Below are 22,248 nucleotides of genomic sequence, written 5' to 3'. Positions count from 1 at the left end.
GGCGATATTTCTCCTATTTCGAGTTCCTCACGCTGTTTTACATCTTTTTTTACTTTCAATGTTTCAACATCTTCCTCAGTTGTTTCGTCTGTGCGCACTTCTGATTCTTTCTCGATAGATTTTACTGTTGTATCTTCTTCAGCACTTGAAATAACAGCACCTGAAATTTCAGAAGACCTTTCTTGAGAAATTTTTTCTTCTTTTGTTTCCGCCAGTGATTCTTCAGACTTTTCCGTCTTACTTTCTTCAACTACAGGTATTGTTATAGACAGTTGTTCCTCTGACATTTCCTTTGGCATTTCACTTTCAGTTTTATCGAGCAATATTTCAACAGATCGAGCATCTTCAGAAATGTCAACGCCAGGTGAAGCTTCATCAAATATTATATTTATGCTTTCGTCAGCCCTTTTCTCTGTAGTTTCATGTACAAATGAGTTGTTTTCTAATTTGTCTTCTATTTTTTCTTCTTCTTTTAATGACTCAGCTGATTGCTCTATAGGTTTCTCCTCACACACCACTTCTGATGTCACAGGAGATGATTGTTCTTCTGAGTCTTTTTCTGGTACGTCCTTTGTTGCTTTTTCTTCAGTTTCTGCTGCATTTGATTCTTCAACGGGTTTATCTTCCGGTACTTTAACTACTGGTTTAATTTCCACTTCGTCAGTGATGGGGACACCGCTTTTCAACGCAGACTCCGCTTCTTGAGCACTTTTTACAATCGTTTCCTCTGCTTTTTCCATTGCAATATCCGATTTCTCCACCGGCATTTCTTCTGGAATATCTATCCTTTCTTCTTTTGATTCTTCAATAGTTTCCGCCTCACATTCGTCGGTCGTAGTTTGATGAACACTCAGATCTTCTTCCGACCTAGAACGTTTCAGTTTATCTTCGACTTCATCCGGTGATATTTCTCCTACTGCGAGTTCCTCAAGCTGTTCTACATCTTCTTTTACTTTCAAGGATTCAACATCTTCCTCAGATGTTTCGTCTGTGCGCACTTCTGATTCTTTCTCGGTAGATTTTTCTGTTATGTCTTCTTCAGCACTTGAAATAACAGTACCCGATATTTCTGGAAATTTTTCCTGAGAAATTTCTTCTTCTTTTTTTTCCGCCAGTGATTCTTCGGACGTTTCCGTTTTACTGTCTTCTACTACAGGTTTTGTTTCAGACAATTGTTCCCCTGACATTTCCTCCAGCACATCACTTTCAGTTTTATCGAGCGATATTTCAACAGATCGAGCATCTTCAGAACTATTAACGCCAGGTGAAGCTTCAACAAAAATTATATCTATTCTTTCGTCAGTCATTTTCTCAGTACTTTCATGTACAAACGAGTTGTTTTCTGATTTGTCTTTCAATGTTTCTTCTTCTATTATTGACTCAGGTGATTGTTCTATAGCTTTCTCCGCAGACACTACTTCTTCTGATGTCATAGGTGATGCTTGGACTTTGGAGTCTTCTTCTGGTATGTCCTCTGCTGCTTTTCCTTCAGTTTCTGTTTCATCTGTTTTGTTGACAGGTTTATCTTCCGATACTTCAACTACTGGTTTAATGTCCACATCGTCAGTGAAGTCGACTCTGCTTTTCGACACAGACTCCTCTTCCTGAGCACTTTTTACAATCATTTCCTCTGCTGTTTGAATTGCAATATCCGGGGCCTCTATCGGCGTTTCTTCAGGAATATCTATCTTTTCTTCTTTTGATTCTTCAATAGTTTTCGCCTCACTTTCGTCGGCCGTAGTTTGATGAACACTCAGATCTTCATCAGACTTAGAATGTTTCAGTTCATCTCTGACTTCTTCCGGTGATATTTCTCCTATTTCGAATTCCTCACGCTGTTCTACATCTTCTTTTACTTTCAATGTTTCAACATCTTCCTCAGTTGTTTCGTCTGTGCGCACTTCTGATTCTTTCTCGATAGATTTTCCTGTTGTATCTTCTTCAGTATTTGAAATAACAGTACCCGAAATTTCAGCAGATCTTTCTTGAGAAATATCTTCTTTTTTTGTTTCCGCCAGTGATTCTTTGGACTTTTCCGTCTTACCATCTTCAGCTAAAGGTTTTGTTATAGATAGTTGTTCCTCTGACTTTTTCTTTGGCATTTCACTTTCAGTTTTATCGAGCGATATTTCAACAGATCGAGCATCTTCAGAAATATCAACGCCAGGTGAAGCTTCATCAAATATTATTTTTATGCTTTCGTCAGCCTTTTTCTCTGTAGTTTCATGTACAAACGAGTTGTTTTCTAATTTGTCTTCTATTTTTTCTTCTTCTTTTAATGACTCAGCTGATTGTTCTATAGGTTTCTCCTCAGACACTACTTCTTCTGATGTCACAGGAGATGCTTGGTCTTCTGAGTCTTCTTCTGGTACGTCCTTTGTTGCTTCTTCTTCAGTTTCTGCTTTATTTGCTTCTTCAACGGGTTTATCTTCCGGTACTTTAACTACTGGTTTAATTGCCACTTCGTCAGTGATGTGGACACCGCTTTTCAACGCAGACTCCGCTTCCTGAGCACTTTTTACAATCGTTTCCTCTGCTTTTTCCATTGCAATATCCGATTTCTCCACCGGCATTTCTTCTGGAATATTTATCCTTTCTTCTTTTGATTCTTCAATAGTTTCCGCCTCACATTCGTCGGCCGTAGTTTGATGAACGCTCAGATCTTCTTCCGACTTAGAATGTTTCAGTTTATCTTCGACTTCTTCCGGTGATATTTCTCCTACTGTGAGTTCCTCACGCTGTTCTACATCTTCTTTTACTTTCAAGGATTCAACATCTTCCTCAGTTGTTTCGTCTGTGCGCACTTCTGATTCTTTCTCGGTAGATTTTTCTGTTATGTCTTCTTCAGCACTTGAAATAACAGTACCCGATATTTCTGTAGAGTTTTCCTGAGAAATTTCTTCTTCTTTTATTTCCGCAAGTGATTCTTCGGACGTTTCCGTCTTACTTTCTTCTACTACAGGTTTTGTTTCAGACAATTGTTTCCCTGACATTTCCTTCAGCACATCACTTTCAGTTTTATCGAGCAATATTTCAACAGATCGAGCATCTTCAGAACTGTCAACGCCAGGTGAAGCTTCATCAAAAATTATATCTATTCTTTCGTCAGTCATTTTCTCAGTACCTTCATGTACAAACGAGTTGTTTTCTGATTTGTCTTTCAATGTTTCTTCTTCTATTATTGACTCAGGTGATTGTCCTATAGCTTTCTCCGCAGACACTACTTCTTCTGATGTCACAGGTGATGCTTGGTCTTTGGAGTCTTCTTCTGGTATGTCCTCTGCTGCTTTTCCTTCAGTTTCTGCTTCATCTGTTTCCTCAACAGGTTTATCTTCCGATACTTCAACTACTGGTTTAATTTCCACATCGTCAGTGATGTCGACTCTGCTTTTCGACACAGACTCCTCTTCTTGAGCACTTTTTACAATCATTTCCTCTGCTGTTTCAATTGCAATATCCGGGGTCTTTACCGGCGTTTCTTCAGGAATATCTATCTTTTCTTCTTTTGATTCTTCAATAGTTTTCGCCTCACTTTCGTCGGCCGTAGTTTGATGAACACTCAGATCTTCTTCCGACTTAGAATGTTTCAGTTCATCTCCGACTTCTTCCGGTGATATTTCTCCTATTGCGAGTTCCTCACGCTGTTCTACATCTTCTTTTACTTTCAATGTTTCAACATCTTCCTCAGTTGTTTCGTCTGTGCGCACTTCGGATTCTTTCTCGATAGATTTTACTGTTGTATCTTCTTCAGCAATTGAAATAACAGTACCCGAAATTTCAGTAGATCTTTCTTGAGAAATTTCTTCTTCTTTTGTTTCCGCCAGTGATTCTTCGGACTTTTCCGTCTTACCTTCTTCAACTACAGGTGCTGTTTCAGACAGTTGTTCCTCTGTCATTTCCTTTGGCATTTCACTTTCAGTTTTATCGAGCGATAATTCAACAGATCGAGCATCTTCAAAACTGCCAACGCCAGATGAAGCTTCATCTAAAATTTTATTTATGCTTTCGTCAGCCTTTTTCTTTGTAGTTTCATGTACAAACGAGTTGTTATCTGATTTGTTTTCTACTTTCTCTTCTTCTTTTAATGATTCAGCTGATTGTTCTATAGGTTTCTCCTCAGACACTGCTTCTTCTGGTGTCACAGGTAATAATTGGTCTTTGGAGTCTTCTTCTGGTAAGTCATCTGCTGCTTTTCCTTCAGTTTCTGCTTCATCTGTTTCCACAACAGGTTTTTTTTCCGATACTTCAACTACTGGTTTTATTTCCGCATCGTCAGTGATGTCGACTCTGGTTTCCGACACAGAATCCTCTTCTTCAGCAATTTTTTCAATCATTTCCTCTGCTGTTTCAGTTGCAATATCCGGTGTCTCTACCGGCATTTCTTCAGAAATATATATCTTTTCTTCTTTTGATTCTTCATTAGTTTTCGCCTCACTTTCGTCGGCCGTAGTTTGATGAACACTCAGATCTTCTTCCGACTTAGAATATTTCAGTTCATCTCCGACTTCTTTCGGTGATATTTCTCCTATTGCAAGTTCCTCACGCTGTTCTACATCTTCTTTTACTTTCAATATTTCAACATCTTCCTCAGTTGTTTCGTCTGTGCGCACTTCTGATTCTTTCTCGATAGAATTTTTGGTTGTATCTTCTTCAGCATTTGAAACAACAGTTCCCGAAATTTCAGTAGATCTTTCTTGAGAAATTTCTTCTTCTTTTGTTTCCGCCAGTGATTCTTCGGACGTTTCCGTCTTACCTTCTTCAACTACGGGTTTTGTTTCAGACAACTGTTCCTTTGAGATTTCCTTTGGCATTTCACTTTCAGTTTTATCGAGCGGTTTTTCAACAGATCGAGCATCTTCAAAAATATCAACGTCAGGTGAAGCTTCATCTAAATTTATATTTATGCTTTCGTCAGCCTTTTTCTCTGTAGTTTCATGTACAAACGAGTTGTTTTCTGATTTGTCTTCTATTTTTTCTTCTTCTTTTAATGACTCAGCTGATTGTTCTATAGCTTTCTCCTCAGACACTACTTCTTCTGATGTCACAGGTGATGCTTGGTCTTTGGAGTCTTCTTTTGGTATGTCCTCTGCTGCTTTTACTTCAGTTTCTGCTTTATCTGTTTCCTCAATAGGTTTATCTTCCGATACTTCAACTACTGGTTTAATTTCTACATCGTCAGTGATGTCGACTCTGGTTTCCGACACAGAATCCTCTTCTTGAGCACTTTTTACAATCATTTCCTCTGCTGTTTGAATTGCAATATCCGGGGTCTTTACCGGCGTTTCTTCAGAAATATATATCTTTTCTTCTTTTGATTCTTCAATAGTTTTCGCCTCACTTTCGTCGGCCGTAGTTTGATGAACACTCAGATCTTCTTCCGACTTAGAATGTTTCAGTTCATCTCCAACTTCTTCCGATGATATTTGTCCTATTGCGAGTTCCTCACGCTGTTCTACATCTTCTTTTACTTTCAATGTTTCAACATCTTCCTCAGTTGTTTCGTCTGTGCGCACTTCGGATTCTTTCTCGATAGATTTTACTGTTGTATCTTCTTCAGTAATTGAAATAACAGTACCCGAAATTTCAGTAGATCTTTCTTGAGAAATTTCTTCTTCTTTTGTTTCCGCCAGTGATTCTTCGGACTTTTCCGTCTTACCTTCTTCAACTACAGGTGTTGTTTCAGACAGTTGTTCCTCTGTCATTTCCTTTGGCATTTCACTTTCAGTTTTATCGAGCGATAATTCAACAGATCGAGCATCTTCAAAACTGCCAACGCCAGATGAAGCTTCATCTAAAATTTTATTTATGCTTTCGTTAGCCTTTTTCTCTGTAGTTTCATGTACAAACGAGTTGTTATCTGATTTGTTTTCTACTTTTTCTTCTTCTTTTAATGATTCAGCTGATTGTTCTATAGGTTTCTCCTCAGACACTGCTTCTTCTGGTGTCACAGGTAATAATTGGTCTTTGGAGTCTTCTTCTGGTAAGTCATCTGCTGCTTTTCCTTCAGTTTCTGCTTCATCTGTTTCCACAACAGGTTTATTTTCCGATCCTTCAACTACTCGTTTTATTTCCGCATCGTCAGTGATGTCGACTCTGCTTTTCGACACAGACTCCTCTTCTTGAGCACTTTTAACAATCATTTCCTCTGCTGTTTCAGCTGCAATATCCGGGGTCTCTACCGGCGTTTTTTCAGGAATATCTATCTTTTCTTCTTTTGATTCTTCAGTAGATTTCGCCTCACTTTCGTCGGCCGTAGTTTGATGAACACTCAGATCTTCTTCCGACTTAGAATATTTCAGTTCATCTCCAACTTCTTCCGGTGATATTTCTCCTATTGCAAGTTCCTCACGCTGTTCTACATCTTCTTTTACTTTCAATATTTCAACATCTTCCTCAGTTGTTTCGTCTGTGCGCACTTCTGATTCTTTCTCGATAGAATTTTTGGTTGTATCTTCTTCAGCATTTGAAACAACAGTTCCCGAAATTTCAGTAGATCTTTCTTGAGAAATTTCTTCTTCTTTTGTTTCTGCCAGTGATTCTTCGGAATTTTCCGTCTTACCTTCTTCAACTACGGGTTTTGTTTCAGACAATTGTTCCTTTGAGATTTCCTTTGGCATTTCACTTTCAGTTTTATCGAGCGGTATTTCAACAGATCGAGCATCTTCAAAAATATCAACGCCAGGTGAAGCTTCATCTAAAATTATATTTATGCTTTCGTCAGCCTTTTCCTCTGTAGTTTCATGTACAAACGAGTTGTTTTCTGATTTGTCTTCTATTTTTTCTTCTACTTTTAATGACTCAGATGATTGTTCTATAGGTTTCTCCTCACACACTACTTCTTCTGATGTAACAGGAGATGCTTGGTCTTCTAAGTCTTCTTTTGGTATGTCCTCTGTTGCTCTTTCTTCAGTTCCTGCTTCACTTATTTCTTCAACGGGTTTATCTTCCGGTATTTCAACTACTGGTGTAATTTCCATATCGTCAGTGATGTCGACATCGCTTTTCAACGCAGACTCCGCTTCTTCAGTACTTTTTACAATCGTTTCCTCTGCTTTTTCAATTGCAATATCCGATTTCTCTACCGGCGTTTCTTCTGGAATATCTATCCTTTCTTCTTTTGATTCTTCAAAAGTTTTCACCTCACTTTCGCCGGCCGTAGTTTTATGAACACTCAGATCTGCTTCCGACTTAGAACGTTTCAGTTTATCTTCGACTTCTTCCGGTGATATTTCTCCTACTGCGAGTTCCTCACGCTCTTCTACATCTTCTTTTACTTTCAAGGTTTCAACATCTTTCTCTGATGTTTCGTCTGTGCGCACTTCTGATTCTTTCTCGGTAGATTTTTCTGTTGTGACTTCTTCAGCACTTAATATAACAGTACCAAATATTTCTGTAGATTTCTCTTTAGAAATTTCTTCTTCTTTTGTTTCCGCCAGTGATTCTTCGGACTTTTCCGTCTTACTTTCTTCAACTACAGGTTTTGTTTCAGACAACTGTTCCTCTGATATTTCTTTTAGCATTTCACTTTCAGTTTTATCGAGCGATATTTCAACAGATCGAGTATCTTCAGAACTGTCAACGCCAGGTGAAGCTTCATCAAAAGTTATATTTATGTTTTCGTCAGTCTTTTTCCCAGTAGTTTCATGTACAAACGAGTTGTTTTCTGATTTGTCTTCCAATTTTTCTTCTTCCATTATTGACACAGGTGATTGTTCTATAGCTTTCTCCTCTGGCACTACTTCTTCTGATGTCACAGGAGATGCTTGGTCTTCTAAATCTTCTTTTGGTATGTCCTCTGTTGCTCTGTCTTCAGTTTCTGCTTCACTTATTTCTGCAACGGGTTTATCTTCCGATACTTCAACTACTGGTATAATTCCCACCTCCTCAGGGATGTCGACTCCGCTTTTCGACATAGACTCTTCTTCTTGAGCACTTTTTACAATCGTTTCCTCTGCTGTTTCAATTGTAATATCTGGTTTCTGTAATGGTGTTTCTTCAGACATAACTATCATTTCTTCTTTTGATTCTTCAAAAGTTTTCGTCTCACTCTCGTCAGCCATAGTTTTATGAACACTCAGATCCTCTTCTGATTTAGAATGTTTCAGTTCATCACCGACTTCTTCCGGTGATATTTCTTCTATTGCGAGTTCCTCAGTTCTTTCGTCTTTGCGCACGTCTGATTCTTTCTCGATAGATTTTTCTGTTTTATCTTCTTCAGCACTTGAAACAACAGTTTCCGATATTTCTGTAGATCTTTCTTGAGGAATGTCTTCTTCTTTTGTTCCCGTCAGTGATTCTTCTGACTTTTCCGTCTTACTTTCTTCAACTACAGGTTTTGTTTCAGACAATTGTTTCTCTGACACTGCCTTTGGCATTTCACTTTCAGTTTTATCGAGCGATATTTCAACAGATCGAGCAGCTTCAGAACTGTCAAAGCCAGGTGAAGGTTCATCAAAATTTATATTTATGCTTTCGTCAGTCTTTTTCTCAGTAGTTTCGTTTACAAGCGAGTAGTTTTCTGATATATCTTCCAAATTTTCCTCTTCTATTATTGACTCAGGTGATATTTCCATAGCTTTCTCCTCAGACACCACTTCTTCTGATGTCGCAGGAGATGCTTGGTCTTCTGATTCCTCTTTTGTTATGTCCTCTGTTCCTTTTTCTTCTGTTTCTGCCTCGCTTGTTTCTTTAACAGGTTTATCGTCCGATATTTCAACAACCGGTATGATTTCTACTTCGTCAGTAATGTCAACTCCAATTTTCGATTCAGATTCTTCTTCTTGAGCAATTTCTTTCTTCGTTTCCTCTGCTGTATCAGATGTAGTATCAGGTTTCTCTGCTGGCGTTTCTCCAGAAATGACTTTCATTTCTCCTATTGCGAGTTCCTCATGCTGTTCATCTTCTTCTTTTACCTTAAATGTTTCAACATATTCCTCAATTGTTTCTTCTGTGCGCACTTCTGATTCCTTCTCGTTAGATTTTTCTGTTGTATCTTCTTCAGCACTTGCAAAAACAGTATCCGATTTTTCTGTAGATTTTTCTTCAGAGATTTCTTCTTCTTTTGTTTCCACCAGTGATTCTTCGGACGTTTCAGTTTTACTTTCTTCAACGACAGGTTTTGTTTCAGACAACTGTTCCTCTGAAATTTCCTTTGGCATTTCACTTTCGGTTTTATCGAACGATATTTCAACAGATCGAGCATCTTCAGAACTGTCAACGCCAGGTGGAGCTTCATCTAAAATTATATTTATTCTTTCGTCAGTCTTTTTCTTAGTAGTATCATGTACAAACGAGTAGTTTTCTGATTTGTCTTCCAGTTTTTCTTCTTCTATTATTGACTCAGGTGATTGCTCCATAGGTTTCTCCTCAGACACTTCTTCTGATGTCACAGAAGATGCTTGGTCTTCTGATTCCTCTTTTGTTATGTCCTCGCTTGCTTTTTCTTCTGTTCCTGCCTCGCTTGTTTCTTCAACAGGTTTATCTTCTAATACTTCAACTACCGGTATACTTTCTAGTTCGTCAGTAATGTTGACTCCACTTTTCGACGTAGATTCCTCTCCTTGAACTATTTCGTTCTTCGTTTCTGCTGTTTCAGTTGCAATATTTGGTTTCTCAGCTTCTATTTCTTCAGAAGTGACTTTTATTTCTTCTTTTGATTCTCTTAAAATTTTCGCCTCACTTTCGTCGGCCGTAGTTTTATAAAGACTCAGATCTTCTTCCAGTTTAGAATGTTGCAGTTTATCTCCGACTTCTTCCTTTGTTATTTCACCTATTGCGATTTCCTCATGCTGTTCTACATCTCCTTTTACCTTAAATGTTTCAACATCTTCCTCAGTGGTTTCGTCTGTGCGCACTTCTGATTCCTTGTCAGTATATTTTTGTGTTGTATGTTCTTCGGAACTTGCAATAACAGTGTCCGAATTTTCTGTAGATTTTCCCTGAATTTCTTCTTCTTTTGTTTTCTCTAGTGATTCTTCGGACGTTTCCTTCTTACTTTCTTCAACTACATGTTGTGTTTCAGACGTTTGTTCCTCTGAGATTCCCTTTGGCATTTCACTTTTAGTTATACCGAGCGATTTTTCAGCAGATCGAGCATCTTCAAAACTGTCAACGCCAGGGGAATCTTCATCGGAAATTATGTTTATGCTTTTGTCAGTCTTTTTCTCAGCAGCTTCACGTACAAACGAGTTGTTTTCTGATTTGTCTTTCAATTTTGTTTCTGCTATTATTGACTCAGGTGATTGTTCCATATCTTTCTCCCCAGACACTACTTCTTCAGATGTCACAGGGGATGCTTGGTCTTCTGATTCCATTTTTGGTATGTCCACTGTGGCTTTTTCTTCAGTTTCTTTCTCGCTTGTTTCTTCAAGAATTTTATCTTCCGATACTTCAACTACCGGTATAATTTCACCTTCGTCAGTGATGTCGTCTCCATCTTTCGATGCCGAGTCGTCTCCTTGAGCAATTTCTTTCATCATTTCCTCTGCTGTTTCAGTAGTAATATCCGGTATCACTACTGGCGTTTCTTCAGAAATGACTTTGATTTCGTCTTTTGATTGTTCGAAAGTTTTCGACTCACTTTCGTCGACCATAGGTTTATGAACACTCAGATCCTCTTCCAATTTAGACTGTTGCATTTCATCTCCTCCTTCTTCCTGTGATACTTCTCCTATTGCGAATTCCTCACGCTGTTCTATATCTTCTTTTACCTTAAATGTTTCAACATCATCCTCAGTGGTTTCGTATGTGCGCACTTCTGATTCTTTCTCAGTAGACTTTTTTTCAATTGTATCTTCTTCGGCACTTGCAATAACAGTATCCGATTTTTTTGTAGATTTTTCTTGAGAAATTTCTTCTTGTTTTGTTTTCTCCAATGATTCTTCGGACGTTTCTGCCTTACTTTCTTCAACCATAAGTTTTGTGTCAGACAATTTTTCCTCCGACATTTTCTCTGGCTTTTCAATTTCAGATTTATCTAGGGACATTTCAATAGATCGAGCTTCATCAGGAATGTCTACGCTAGTGGAAGTTTCATCTAATATTAGATTTATGCTTTTGTCAGTCTTTTCCTCAGCAGTTTCATGTACAAAAGAGTTGTTTTCTGACTTGTCTTCCAATTTGTTTTCCTCTGTAATTGACTCAAATGTTTGTTCCATAGGCTTCTCGTTTGATACGTCTACTTCTGATGTCACTGGAGATGCTAGGTTTACTGATTCCTCCTTAGGTATGTTCTTGGTTGCTTCTACATTTGTTGATTCATTTTCATCCAAATAATGTTGTCTTTTCTCTGCTGTCGGTTTGTCTTCAGTTAATTCATTGATAAAATTTAATTCATTCTCTGGTAGTATCACGCTTTCTTCAACTTCAGATATTGAAGTAAGCGTTTCGTCAGTTTGGTCTCCAATAGGTATGATCACAGAAGTCTTTGTAGACATAAACGTATCGCTGTACGTATCAACATCACTCACTGCTGACTTCATTTCGAAATGATCTATAACATAATGTTCTGATTCATCAAGTAGGGAACTAGAGCTGTATCGGTTTTCTTCTACTTCAGTATTTATTTGCTTTGAATAGTAAGTATTTTGTTCTGTATAATGAATGTTAATCAGAAAATTCGATGGAATACAATCGGTTGGTTCTGAAGCAGGGCCGAAGAGGTTATGTACTCTTTCCACGTCTTCTGTTGGTTTCTCTTCAACAGATATGTCAGCTGTAAGGTTGTCTGTAGATCCAACAGATCGAGCTTTTTCAGAGATGTCAACGCCAGGTGAGGCTTCATCTAAAATTATATTTAAGCTTTCATCAGTCTTTTCATCAGCAGTTTCATGTACAAACGAGGTTTTTTCGGATTTGTCTTCCAATTTTTCTTCTTCTATGATAGACTCGGGTGATTGTTCCATAGGTTTCTCCTCAGATACATCTTCTTCAGATGTCACCAGAGATGACTGATCTTCTGATTTCTCTTTTGGTACTTTTTCTACAGGCGTTTCTTCAGAAATGACTTTCCTTTCTTCTTTTGACATTTCAAACGTTTTTGACTGACTTTCGTCGACCGTAGGGGTATGAACCCTCAGAACATTTTCCGATTTAGACTGTTGCATTTCATCTCCGACTTCTTTCTGTGATACTTCTCCTATTGTGATTTCCTCACCCTCTCCTACATCTTCTTTTACCTTAAAAGTTTCAACATATTTCTCAGTGGTATCGTCTGTGCTCACTTCTGACTCTCTCTCAGTAGACTTTTCTGCTGTATCTGTTTCGGCACTGGCAACAACAGTTTCCGATTTTTCTGTAAATTTGTCTGGAGAAATGTCTTCTTTTTTTGTTTTCTCCAGTGATTCTTCGGACGTTTCCGTCTTTCTTTCATCAACAATATGTTTTGTTTCAGACAATCGTTCTTCCAATATTTCCTTCGGCATTTCGCTTTTAGATTTATCGAGCGATATTTCAACAGGTTGACCTTCTCCAGAGATGTCAACGCCAGGTGAAGCTTCATCTAAAATTATATTTAAGCTTTCATCAGTCTTTTCATCAGCAGTTTCATGTACAAACGAGGTTTTTTCTGATTTCTCTTCCAATTTTTCTTCTTCTATGATAGACTCAGGTGATTGTTTCATAGGTTTCTCCTCAGATACTACTTCTTCAGATGTCACCGGAGATGACTGATCTTCTGATTTCTCTTTTGGTATGTCCTCTGTTGCTATTTCTTCAATTTCTCCTTTGTTTGTTTCTTCAACAGGTTTACCTTCCAATACTTCAACTCCCGGTATAATTTCTACTTCTTCAGTGATGTCGATTCCACCTTTTGATGCAAATTCTTCTTCTTGGGCATTGTCTTTCATCGTTTTCTCTGCTGTTTCTGTTGCAATATCCGATTTTTCTACTGGCTTTTCTTCAGAAATGACTCTTATTTCTTCTTTTGACTCTTCAAAAGTTTTCACCTCAATTTCGTCGACCGTAGGTGTATGAACCTTCAGATCTTCTTCCGAGTTAGAATGTTGAATTTCATCTCCGACTTCTAGCTTTGATACTTCTCCTATTGCGATTTCCTCACCCTGTCCTACATCTTCTTCTACCTTAAATGTTTCACCACCTTTCTCAGTGCTTTCTTCTGTGCTCACTTCTGATTCTTTCTCAGTAGACTTTTCTGTTGTATCTGTTTCGGCACTTGCAACAACAGCTTCCGATTTTTCTGTAAATTTCTCTTGAGAAATGTCTTCCATTTTTGTTTTCTCCAGTGATTCTTCGGACGTTTCCGTCTTTCTTTCATCAACAATAGGTTTTGTTTCAGACAATTGTTCTTCCAACATTTCCTTTGGCATTTCGCTTTTAGTTTTATCGAGCGATATTTCAACGGGTCGGGCTTTTTCAGAGATGTCAACGCTAGGTGAAGCTTCATCTAAAATTATGTTTAAGCTTTCATCAGTCTTTTGATCAGCAGTTTCATGTATAAACGAGGTTTTTTCGGATTTGTCTTCCAATTTTTCTTCTTCTGTGATAGATTCAGGTGATTGTTCCATAGGTTTCTCCCCAGATACTACTTCTTCAGATGTCACCGGAGATGATTGACCTTCTGATTTCTCTTTTGGTATGTCCTCTGTTCCTATTTCTTCAGTTTCTCCTTTGCTTTTTTCTTCAACAGGTTTACCTTCCAATACTTCAACTACCGGTATAGTTTCTACTTCTTCAGTGATGTCGATTCCACTTTTTAATGCAATTTCCTCTTCTTGAGCATTGTCTTTCATCGTTTTCTCTTCTGTTTCTGTTGCAATGTCCGGTTTTTCTACCGCCGTTTGATCAGAAATGACTGTCATTTCTTCTTTTGACTCTTCAAAAGTTTTTGCCTCACTTTCCTCGACCGTAGGTATATGAATCTTCAGATCTTCTTCCGATTTAGAATGTTGCATTTCATCTCCGACTTCTTTCTGTGTTACTTCTGCAATAGCGATTTCCTCACCATCTTCTTTTAAATTAAATGTTTCAACATCTTTCTCGGTGCTTTCGTCAGTGCTCACTTCTGATTCTTTCTCAGTAGACTTTTCTGATGTATCTGTTTCGGCACTGGCAACAACAGTTTCCGATTTTTCTGTAAATTTGTCTATAGAAATTGCTTTCTCTTTTGTTTTCTCCAGTGATTCTTCGGACGTATCCGTCTTTCTTTCATCAACAATAGGTTTTGTTTCAGACAATTGTTCTTCCAACATTTCCTTTGGCATTTCGCATTCAGTTTTATCGAGCGATATTTCAACGGGTCGGGCTTCTTCAGAGATGTCAACGCTAGGTGAAGTTTCATCTAAAATTAAATTCAAGCTTTCATCAGTCTTTTCATCAGCAGTTGCATGTACAAACGAGTTTTTTTCGGATGTGTCTTCCAATTTTTCTTCTTCTATGATAGACTCAGGTGATTGTTCCATAGGTTTCTCCTCAGATACTACTTCTTCAGATGTCACCGGAGATGACTGATCTTCTGATTTCTCTTTTGGTATGTCCTCTGTTGCTATTTTTTCAGTTTCTCCTTTGCTTGTTTCTTCAACAGGTTTACCTTCCAATACTTCAACTACCCGTACAGTTTCTTCTTCTTCAGTGCTGTCGATTCCACTTTTTGATGCAAATTCCTCTTCTTGAGCATTGTCTTTCATCGTTTTATCTGCTGTTTCTGTTGCAATATCCGGTTTTTCTACTGGCGTTTCTTCAGAAATGACTTTCATTTCTTCTTTTGACTCTTCAAAAGATTTTGCCTCACTTTCGTCGACCGTAGGTGTATGAACCTTCAAATCTTCTTCCGATTTAGAATGTTGCAGATCATCTCCGACTTCTTTCTGTGATACTTCTTCTATTGCGATTTCCTCACCCTGTCCTACATCTTCTTTTACCTTAAATGTTTCACCATCTTCCTCAGTGCTTTCTTCTGTGCTCACTTCTGATTCTTTCTCAGTAGACGTTTCTGATGTATCTGTTTCGGCACTGGCAACAACAGTTTCCGATTTTTCTGTAAATTTGTCTATAGAAATTGCTTCCTCTTTTGTTATCTCCAGTGATTCTTCGGACGTATCCGTCTTTCTTTCATCAACAATAGGTTTTGTTTCAGACAATTGTTTTTCCACCATTTCCTTTAGCATTTCGCTTTTAGTTTTATCGAGCGATATTTCAACGGGTCGGGCTTCTTCAGAGATGTCAACGCTAGGTGAAGCTTCATCTAAAATAAAATTTAAGCTTTCATCAGTCTTTTCATCAGCAGTTTCATGTACAAACGAGGATTTTTCGGACTTGTCTTCAAATTTTTCTTCTTCTATGATAGATTCCGGTGATTGTTTTATAGGTTTCTCCTCAGATACTACTTCTTCAGATGTCATCGGAGATGACTGATCTTCTGATTTCTCTTTTGGTATGTCCTCTGTTCCTATTTCTTCAGTTTCTTCTTTGCTTTTTTCTTCAACAGGTTTACGTTCCAATACTTCAACTACCGGTATAGTTTCTACTTCTTCAGTGATGTTGATTCCACTTTTTAATGCAAATTCCTCTTCTTGAGTATTGTCTTTCATCGTTTTCTCTGCTGTGTCTGTTGCAATATCCGGTTTTTCTATTGGCGTTTCTTCAGAAATAACTTTCGTTTCTTCTTTTGGCTCTTCAAAAGTTTTTGCCTCACTTTCCTCGACCGTAGGTGTATGAACCTTCAGATCTTCTTCCGATTTAGAATGTTGCATTTCATCTCCGACTTCTTTCTGTGTTACTTCTCCAATTGCGATTTCCTCACCATCTTCTTTTAAATTAAATTTTTCAACATCTTTCTCGGTGCTTTTGTCTGTGCTCACTTCTGATTCTTTCTCAGTAGACTTTTCTGCTGTATCTGTTTCGGCACTGGAAACCACTGTTTCCGATTTTTCTGTAAATTTGTCTGGAGAAATTGCTTCCTCTTTTGTTTTCTCCAGTGATTCTTCGGACGTTTCCGTCTTTCTTTCATCAACAATAGTTGTTGTTTCAGACAATTTTTCTTCGAACATTTCCTTTGGCATTTCGCTTTCAGTTTTATCGAGCGATATTTCAACGGGTCGGGCTTCTTCAGAGATGTCAACGCCAGCTGAAGCTTCATCTAAAATTATATTCAACCTTTCATCAGTCTTTTCATCAGCAGTTTCATGTACAAACGAGGTTTTTTCGGATTTGTCTTTCAATTTTTCTTCTTCTATGATAGAATCAGGTGATTGTTCCATAGGTTTCTCCTCAGATACTACTTCTTCAGATGTCACCGGAGATGATTCATCTTCTGATTTCTGTTTTGGTATGTCCTCTGTTGCTATTTCTTCAGTTTCTCCTTTGCTTGTTTCTTCAACAGGTTTACCTTCCAATACTTCAACTCCCGGTATAATTTCTACTTCTTCAGTGATGTTGATTCCACTTTTTGATGCAAATTCCTCATCTTGAGCATTGTCTTTCATCGTTTTCTCTGCTGTTTCTGTTGCAATATCCGGTTTTTCTGCTGGCGTTTCTTCAGAAATGACTTTCATTTCTTCTTCTGACTCTTCAAAAGATTTTGCCTCACTTTCGTCGACCGTAGGTGTGTGAACTTTCAGATCTTCTTCCGATTTAGAATGTTGCATATCATCTCCGACTTCTTTCTGTGATACTTCTTCTAATGCGATTTCCTCACCCTGTCCTACATCTTCTTTTACCTTAAATGTTTCACCATCTTCCTCAGTGCTTTTTTCTGTGCTCACTTCTGATTCTTTCTCAGTAGACGTTTCTGTTGTATCTTTTTCGGCACTTGCAACAACAGTTTCCGATTTTTCTGTATATTTTTCTTGAGAAATTGCTTCCTCTTTTGTTTTCTCCAGTGATTCTTCGGACGTTTCCGTCTTTCTTTCATCATCAATAGGTTTTGTTTCAGACAACTGTTCTTCCAACATTTCCTTTGGCATTTCGCTTTTAGTTTTATCGAGCGATATTTCAACGGGTCGGGCTTCTTCAGAGATGTCAACGCTAGGTGAAGCTTCATCTAAAATTATATTTAAGCTTTCATCATTCTTTTGATCAGCAGTTTCATGTACAAACGAGGATTTTTCGGATTTCTCTTCCAATTTTTCTTCTTCTATGATAGATTTCGTTGATTGTTCTATAGGTTTCTCCTCAGATACTGCTTCCTCAGATGTCACCGGAGATGATTGATCTTCTGATTTATCTTTTAGTATGTCCTCTGTTCCTATTTTTTCAGTTTCTCCTTTACTTTTTTCTTCAACAGGTTCACCTTCCAATACTTCAACTACCGGTATAGTTTCTACTTCTTCAGTGATGTTGATTCCACTTTTTGATGCAAATTCCTCTTCTTGAGCATTGTCTTTCATCGTTTTCTCTGCTGTTTCTGTTGCAATATCCGGTTTTTCTATTGGCGTTTCTTCAGAAATGACTTTCATTTCTTCTTTTGACTCTTCAAAAGTTTTTGCCTCACTTTCGTCGACCGTAGGTGTATGAACCTTCAGATCTTCTTCCGATTTAGAATGTTGCATTTCATCTCCGACTTCTTTCTGTGTTACTTCTCCAATTGCGATTTCCTCACCATCTTCTTTTAAATTAAATGTTTCAACATCTTCCTCGGTGCTTTTGTCTGTGCTCACTTCTGATTCTTTCTCAGTAGACTTTTCTGCTGTATCTGTTTCGGCACTGGCAACAACAGTTTCCGATTTTTCTGTAAATTTGTCTGGAGAAATTGCTTCCTCTTTTGTTATCTCCAGTGATTCTTCGGACGTTTCCGTCTTTCTTTCATCAACAATAGGTGTTGTTTCAGACAATTGTTCTTCCAATATTTCCTTTGGCATTTCGCTTTCAGTTTTATCGAACGATATTTCAACGGGTCGGGCTTCTTCAGAGATGTCAACGCCAGCTGAAGCTTCATCTAAAATTATATTCAAGCTTTCATCAGTCTTTTCATCAGCAGTTTCATGTACAAACGAGGTTTTTTCGGATTTGTCTTCCAATTTTTCTTCTTCTATGATAGACTCAGGTGATTGTTCCATAGGTTTCTCCTCAGATACTACTTCTTCAGATGTCACCGGAGATGACTGATCTTCTGATTTCTCTTTTGGTATGTCCTCTGTTGCTATTTCTTCAGTTTCTCCTTTGCTTGTTTCTTCAACAGGTTTACCTTCCAATACTTCAACTACCGGTATAATTTTTACTTCTTCAGTGATGTCGATTCCACTTTTTGATGCAAATTCCTCTTTTTGAGCATTGTCTTTCATCGTTTTCTCTGCTGTGTCTGTTGCAATATCCGGTTTTTCTGCTGGCGTTTCTTCAGAAATGACTTTCATTTCTTCTTTTGACTCTTCAAAAGTTTTCGCCTCACTTTCGTCGACCGTAGGTGTATGGTCCTTCAGATCTTCTTCCGATTTAGAACGTTGCATATCATCTCCGACTTCTTTCTGTGATACTCCTCCTATTGCGATTTCTTCACCCTGTCCTACATCTTCTTTTACATTAAATGTTACAACACCTTCCTCAATGGTATCGTCTGTGCTCACTTCTAATTCTTTCTCAGCAGCCTTTTCTGTTGTATCTCTTTCGGCACTTGCAACAACAGTTTTCGATTTTTCTGTAAATGTATCTTGAGAATTTTCTTCCTCTTTTGTTTTCTCCAGTGATTCTTCGAATGTTTCCGTATGTCTTTCATCAACAATAGGTTTTGTTTCAGACAATTGTTCCTCCAACATTTCCTCTGGCATTTCACTTTCAGTTTTATCGAGTGAAATTTCAACAGATCGATCTTTCTTGGAGTTGTCAGCACCACTTGAAACTTCCTCTAAAATTATATTTATGCTTTCATCAGTCTTTTTCGGAGCAGTTTCATGTACAAACGAGTTGTTCTCTGATTTGTCTTCCAATTTTTCTTCTTCTATAAAAGACTCTGGTGATTGTTCAATAGCTTTCTCCTCAGATACTACTTCTTCAGATGTCACCGGAGATGATTGATCTAATTTCTCGTTTGGTATGTACTCTGTTCGTTTTTCTTCAGTTTCTGCTTCCCTTGTTTCTTCGACAGGTTTATATTCCGATACTAGCTCTTCAGTGATGTCGACTCCACCTTTCAATAGAAAATCCTCTCCTTGAGCATTTTCTATCATCGTTCTCTCTGCTATTTCTGTAGCGATATCAGGTTTTTCTCCTTGTTTTTCTTCAGAAATAACTTTGATTTCTTCTTTTGAATCTTGAAAAGTGTTTGCCTCACTTTCGTCAACCGTACGTTTATGAACCCTCAGATCTTCTTCAGATTTAGACTGTTGCATTTCATCTCCAACTTCTTCCTGTGATCTTTCTCCTATTGCGATTTCCTCAAGCTGTTCTACATCTTCTTTTACCTTAAACGTTTCAATATCTTCCTCAGTGGTTTCTTCTGTCCTCACTTCTGATTCTTTCTCCGTAAACTTTTCCGTTGAGTCTTCTTCGGCACTTGCAATACATTTATCCAATCTTTCCGCAGATTTTTCTTGATTAATTTCTTCCTCTTGTAGATGTTTATCTGTAAATTTTATCTTTTGAAATTCCTCTTCAGCTTTTAAGTCTGGACTAGATGAATTTGTCCTTACCAATGTTTGTGACTCTTGTGAAACTTGTGACTTTTGTAAATCGTTAGATTCTGACATAATAAATAATTCATCCTCAGGTACATCTGCCTTAAGTTTTCGAGACGTATCCTTTGTCACAGCAAAAACAGACGAATGATCTGTTACATCTGTCTGAACAGCTATGGTTTTATCAGTTTGTGTCTGCCCGTTTGTGTCAGTCTGTGTTCTTATATTACAAACTGTTTGTGTTTCAACGCTATTAATTGTTTGGGAGCTTGCAGTACATATTGTCTGCGAAAGGACTGAATTCATTACTGTCTCGGTAGGAATATCTCCTGAAGTTTTAATTGTTTTGTCAGAATGTGTATCGTTTTCCTCAAGGCCATCTTTATTTACTATCTTGTCTTCGGTTGTTTCATATGGTATAGGCTTTATTTCAAGGGTCTGTTTAATTGCATCATTATCGAACATTTCGGATTCTCCGGGAATGTCTGTTGCAATGTCTTCTTTCTTTATTTCATTCTGGACTGACTGCTGATCGTCTTCATTTTTAGTGTTTGTTTTATATTGTTGTTCAATAACCGGTTCCCTTGTCAGTCTACGAAATGTTTCATCGTCTAACTGACTCTTGTTTGCAATGACAAGAGTATTGATTGATGAATTGGAAATAACTAGTGTTCCGACTCCACTGTGTTTATCTGTATGAGCGGAAGGCTGTATTAATACCTTTTCAGGCAATGCGTCTTTCATCTGATATCTTGATTCTGTTCTGTTATGCTGTATGTCGATTGTCTCTGCGCTGACTTTCAATTCTTCATCGTCTGCAATTGGTTCTTTTTGAATTTTCATATCGGGGATCAACGTTCTGCTTGTTTCATTTTCATGTGGTGATAAATCTGCATGATACAGCTCTTTTTCTATTTTGTATTTTGCTTCGCCACCTAAGTCATCATTTATTTGTTTATTTTCAGTCATTTCAACTTCTTTCTCAGTTTTAAAAGGTACTTCCTCTTCTTCTTGTTTAGTTGTTGCCTCCTCCTTTTTTTCAAGTTGGTCCTCTTCAAAGTCATCTTCATAATCTTCTTCAATATTGTTATCTTCGCCTTCAGTTTTCAATTCTCCTTTATGTATATCAAGTGCGTCTTGCCTTTTTATTAAAAGTTCACTTGCATGCTTGGCGTCTGAAGCTTCAGAAATTTCGGACTTATTTTCAAAGACGCACTCTTCTTTACCCTCACGTGTTTTACCTTCAATAATAGCTGTGTTGATTTCTGTGGATTTCGAGGAAAGATCTATGTCCTTCGGTTCCGGTAATTTGCTATTGATTATTTTTTCACGTTGTTGGGGATCCTCAGGCTTTATTTCATGTTCACCCTCATAAGGCTTAATATCATGCAGGCTAACCTTGTCATACTCAGATTCTTGTCTATTCTTATCTATTTCTGACTTAGTTGCCCAGTGGCCTTTATTATCTTTAGTACCAACGATATAATACAGTTTATCATCATTCTCTCCACTTCTTGGCGTCCTTTGTTTTATTTTCTTAGAAAGCGTATTTTGTGCAATTTCTTTTCGAGTTCTTGGCGAATCTTTCCTGTCTACTTTAGTTCCACGCGGAGATGATTTACCTGATACTCTAGGTGTGGCATCTCTTGGGCTAGATTTTGATTGCCGTCTTCTTTGTTTCTCATGTGATGTCTGCTTGTTTTCTCTTTTGTATTCTTTACTTGCAGAGTCACTCTCGTCATTTTTTGGCTTTGATATTCTAATATTTTCTTCTTCAACTGTTGTTTTCTTTTCAGTTTTAATACAAGATTCATCTAAGTGGGTATCGAGAGATGGTGTTATAGTTCTTTCCGAACTGTCGTCATCACTTTCAACAGCTTTATCAGTTGAAATTGTAACTTCGGTGTGTTTCAGTGATTCTACTGATTCTGACACTGACACATACCCTTGTGAGTTTTCAGAAACTTTCTGTACTGTTTTGCTTTCTTTTTCATCCAGCGAGACAACAACAATTTGTTTAATTTTATACTTTTGATCATTGTTTTCTATCGATTCTTCTTTCTGTATTTGAATATTACTATTTACCCTGTCTAACCTGACAGCTGTCTGGCCGTTAGAAAATCGTTCAACGGATTCTTTTTTATGCACATGTTCGGAGCATTCTGTACTATTAAAACTAGCGGTTGAGCTTGATTCATCCTGATGTGCCCTTACATGTTCATTTTCCTGTTTCTTGTGTTGCTGTTGCTGTTGCTTCTGCTGCAAGGACGGAACACTTTGACTTCTGTCACTCCATTCAAGGCCATCGTTATTAAAGAAAACTTTCACTGATGATTTGATAGATGAAATTGACATAGATCTAGCAGGGCGCATGTGTGGCGACGGTGGCCTGTCAATATCTATTGGTCTGTATGGATCATGACTATGGGGGAAGGTCGATGCATCAATGTTATGTTGTGATGTGGTGTATGTCGGAGTAAGGGAATCATTGGACAAGATCGCCGGATCTTTCGTCGTCTCTGTTGCCGCCGTCGCCGTCGGTTGTAGCTGTCTCATCCTGAAATTCGGAAGTCTTACATGTTGAAACATTTACAATAATCTTCTATGATATGTTTCATTTTTACTCTGTTATTTTTTTAAATAATTATGCAAACTAGTTCAGCTTGCCTGAATATTCATAACTTAA

The 22,248-nt window shown here is 37.8% G+C and overlaps 1 protein-coding gene across 1 annotated transcript in view; it reads right to left on the bottom strand.

The window, feature by feature from the left end:
* LOC123531023 (titin-like) overlaps window positions 1-22,248 on the bottom strand; it is a 33,784-nt gene extending 11,536 nt beyond the window's left edge. The window contains exon 1 of the mRNA XM_053517532.1: window positions 1-22,248. This exon is cut by the window's left edge and continues 11,536 nt beyond it. Coding sequence (XP_053373507.1) covers window positions 1-22,151 — 22,151 coding nt within the window. The 5' untranslated portion in view covers window positions 22,152-22,248.

The sequence above is a fragment of the Mercenaria mercenaria genome, chromosome 11, assembly GCF_021730395.1.
Source record: "Mercenaria mercenaria strain notata chromosome 11, MADL_Memer_1, whole genome shotgun sequence".
NCBI lineage: Eukaryota > Metazoa > Mollusca > Bivalvia > Venerida > Veneridae > Mercenaria > Mercenaria mercenaria.
Note: the sequence above shows the minus strand (reverse complement) of the source record. Positions and strands in the feature narration are given on the sequence as shown.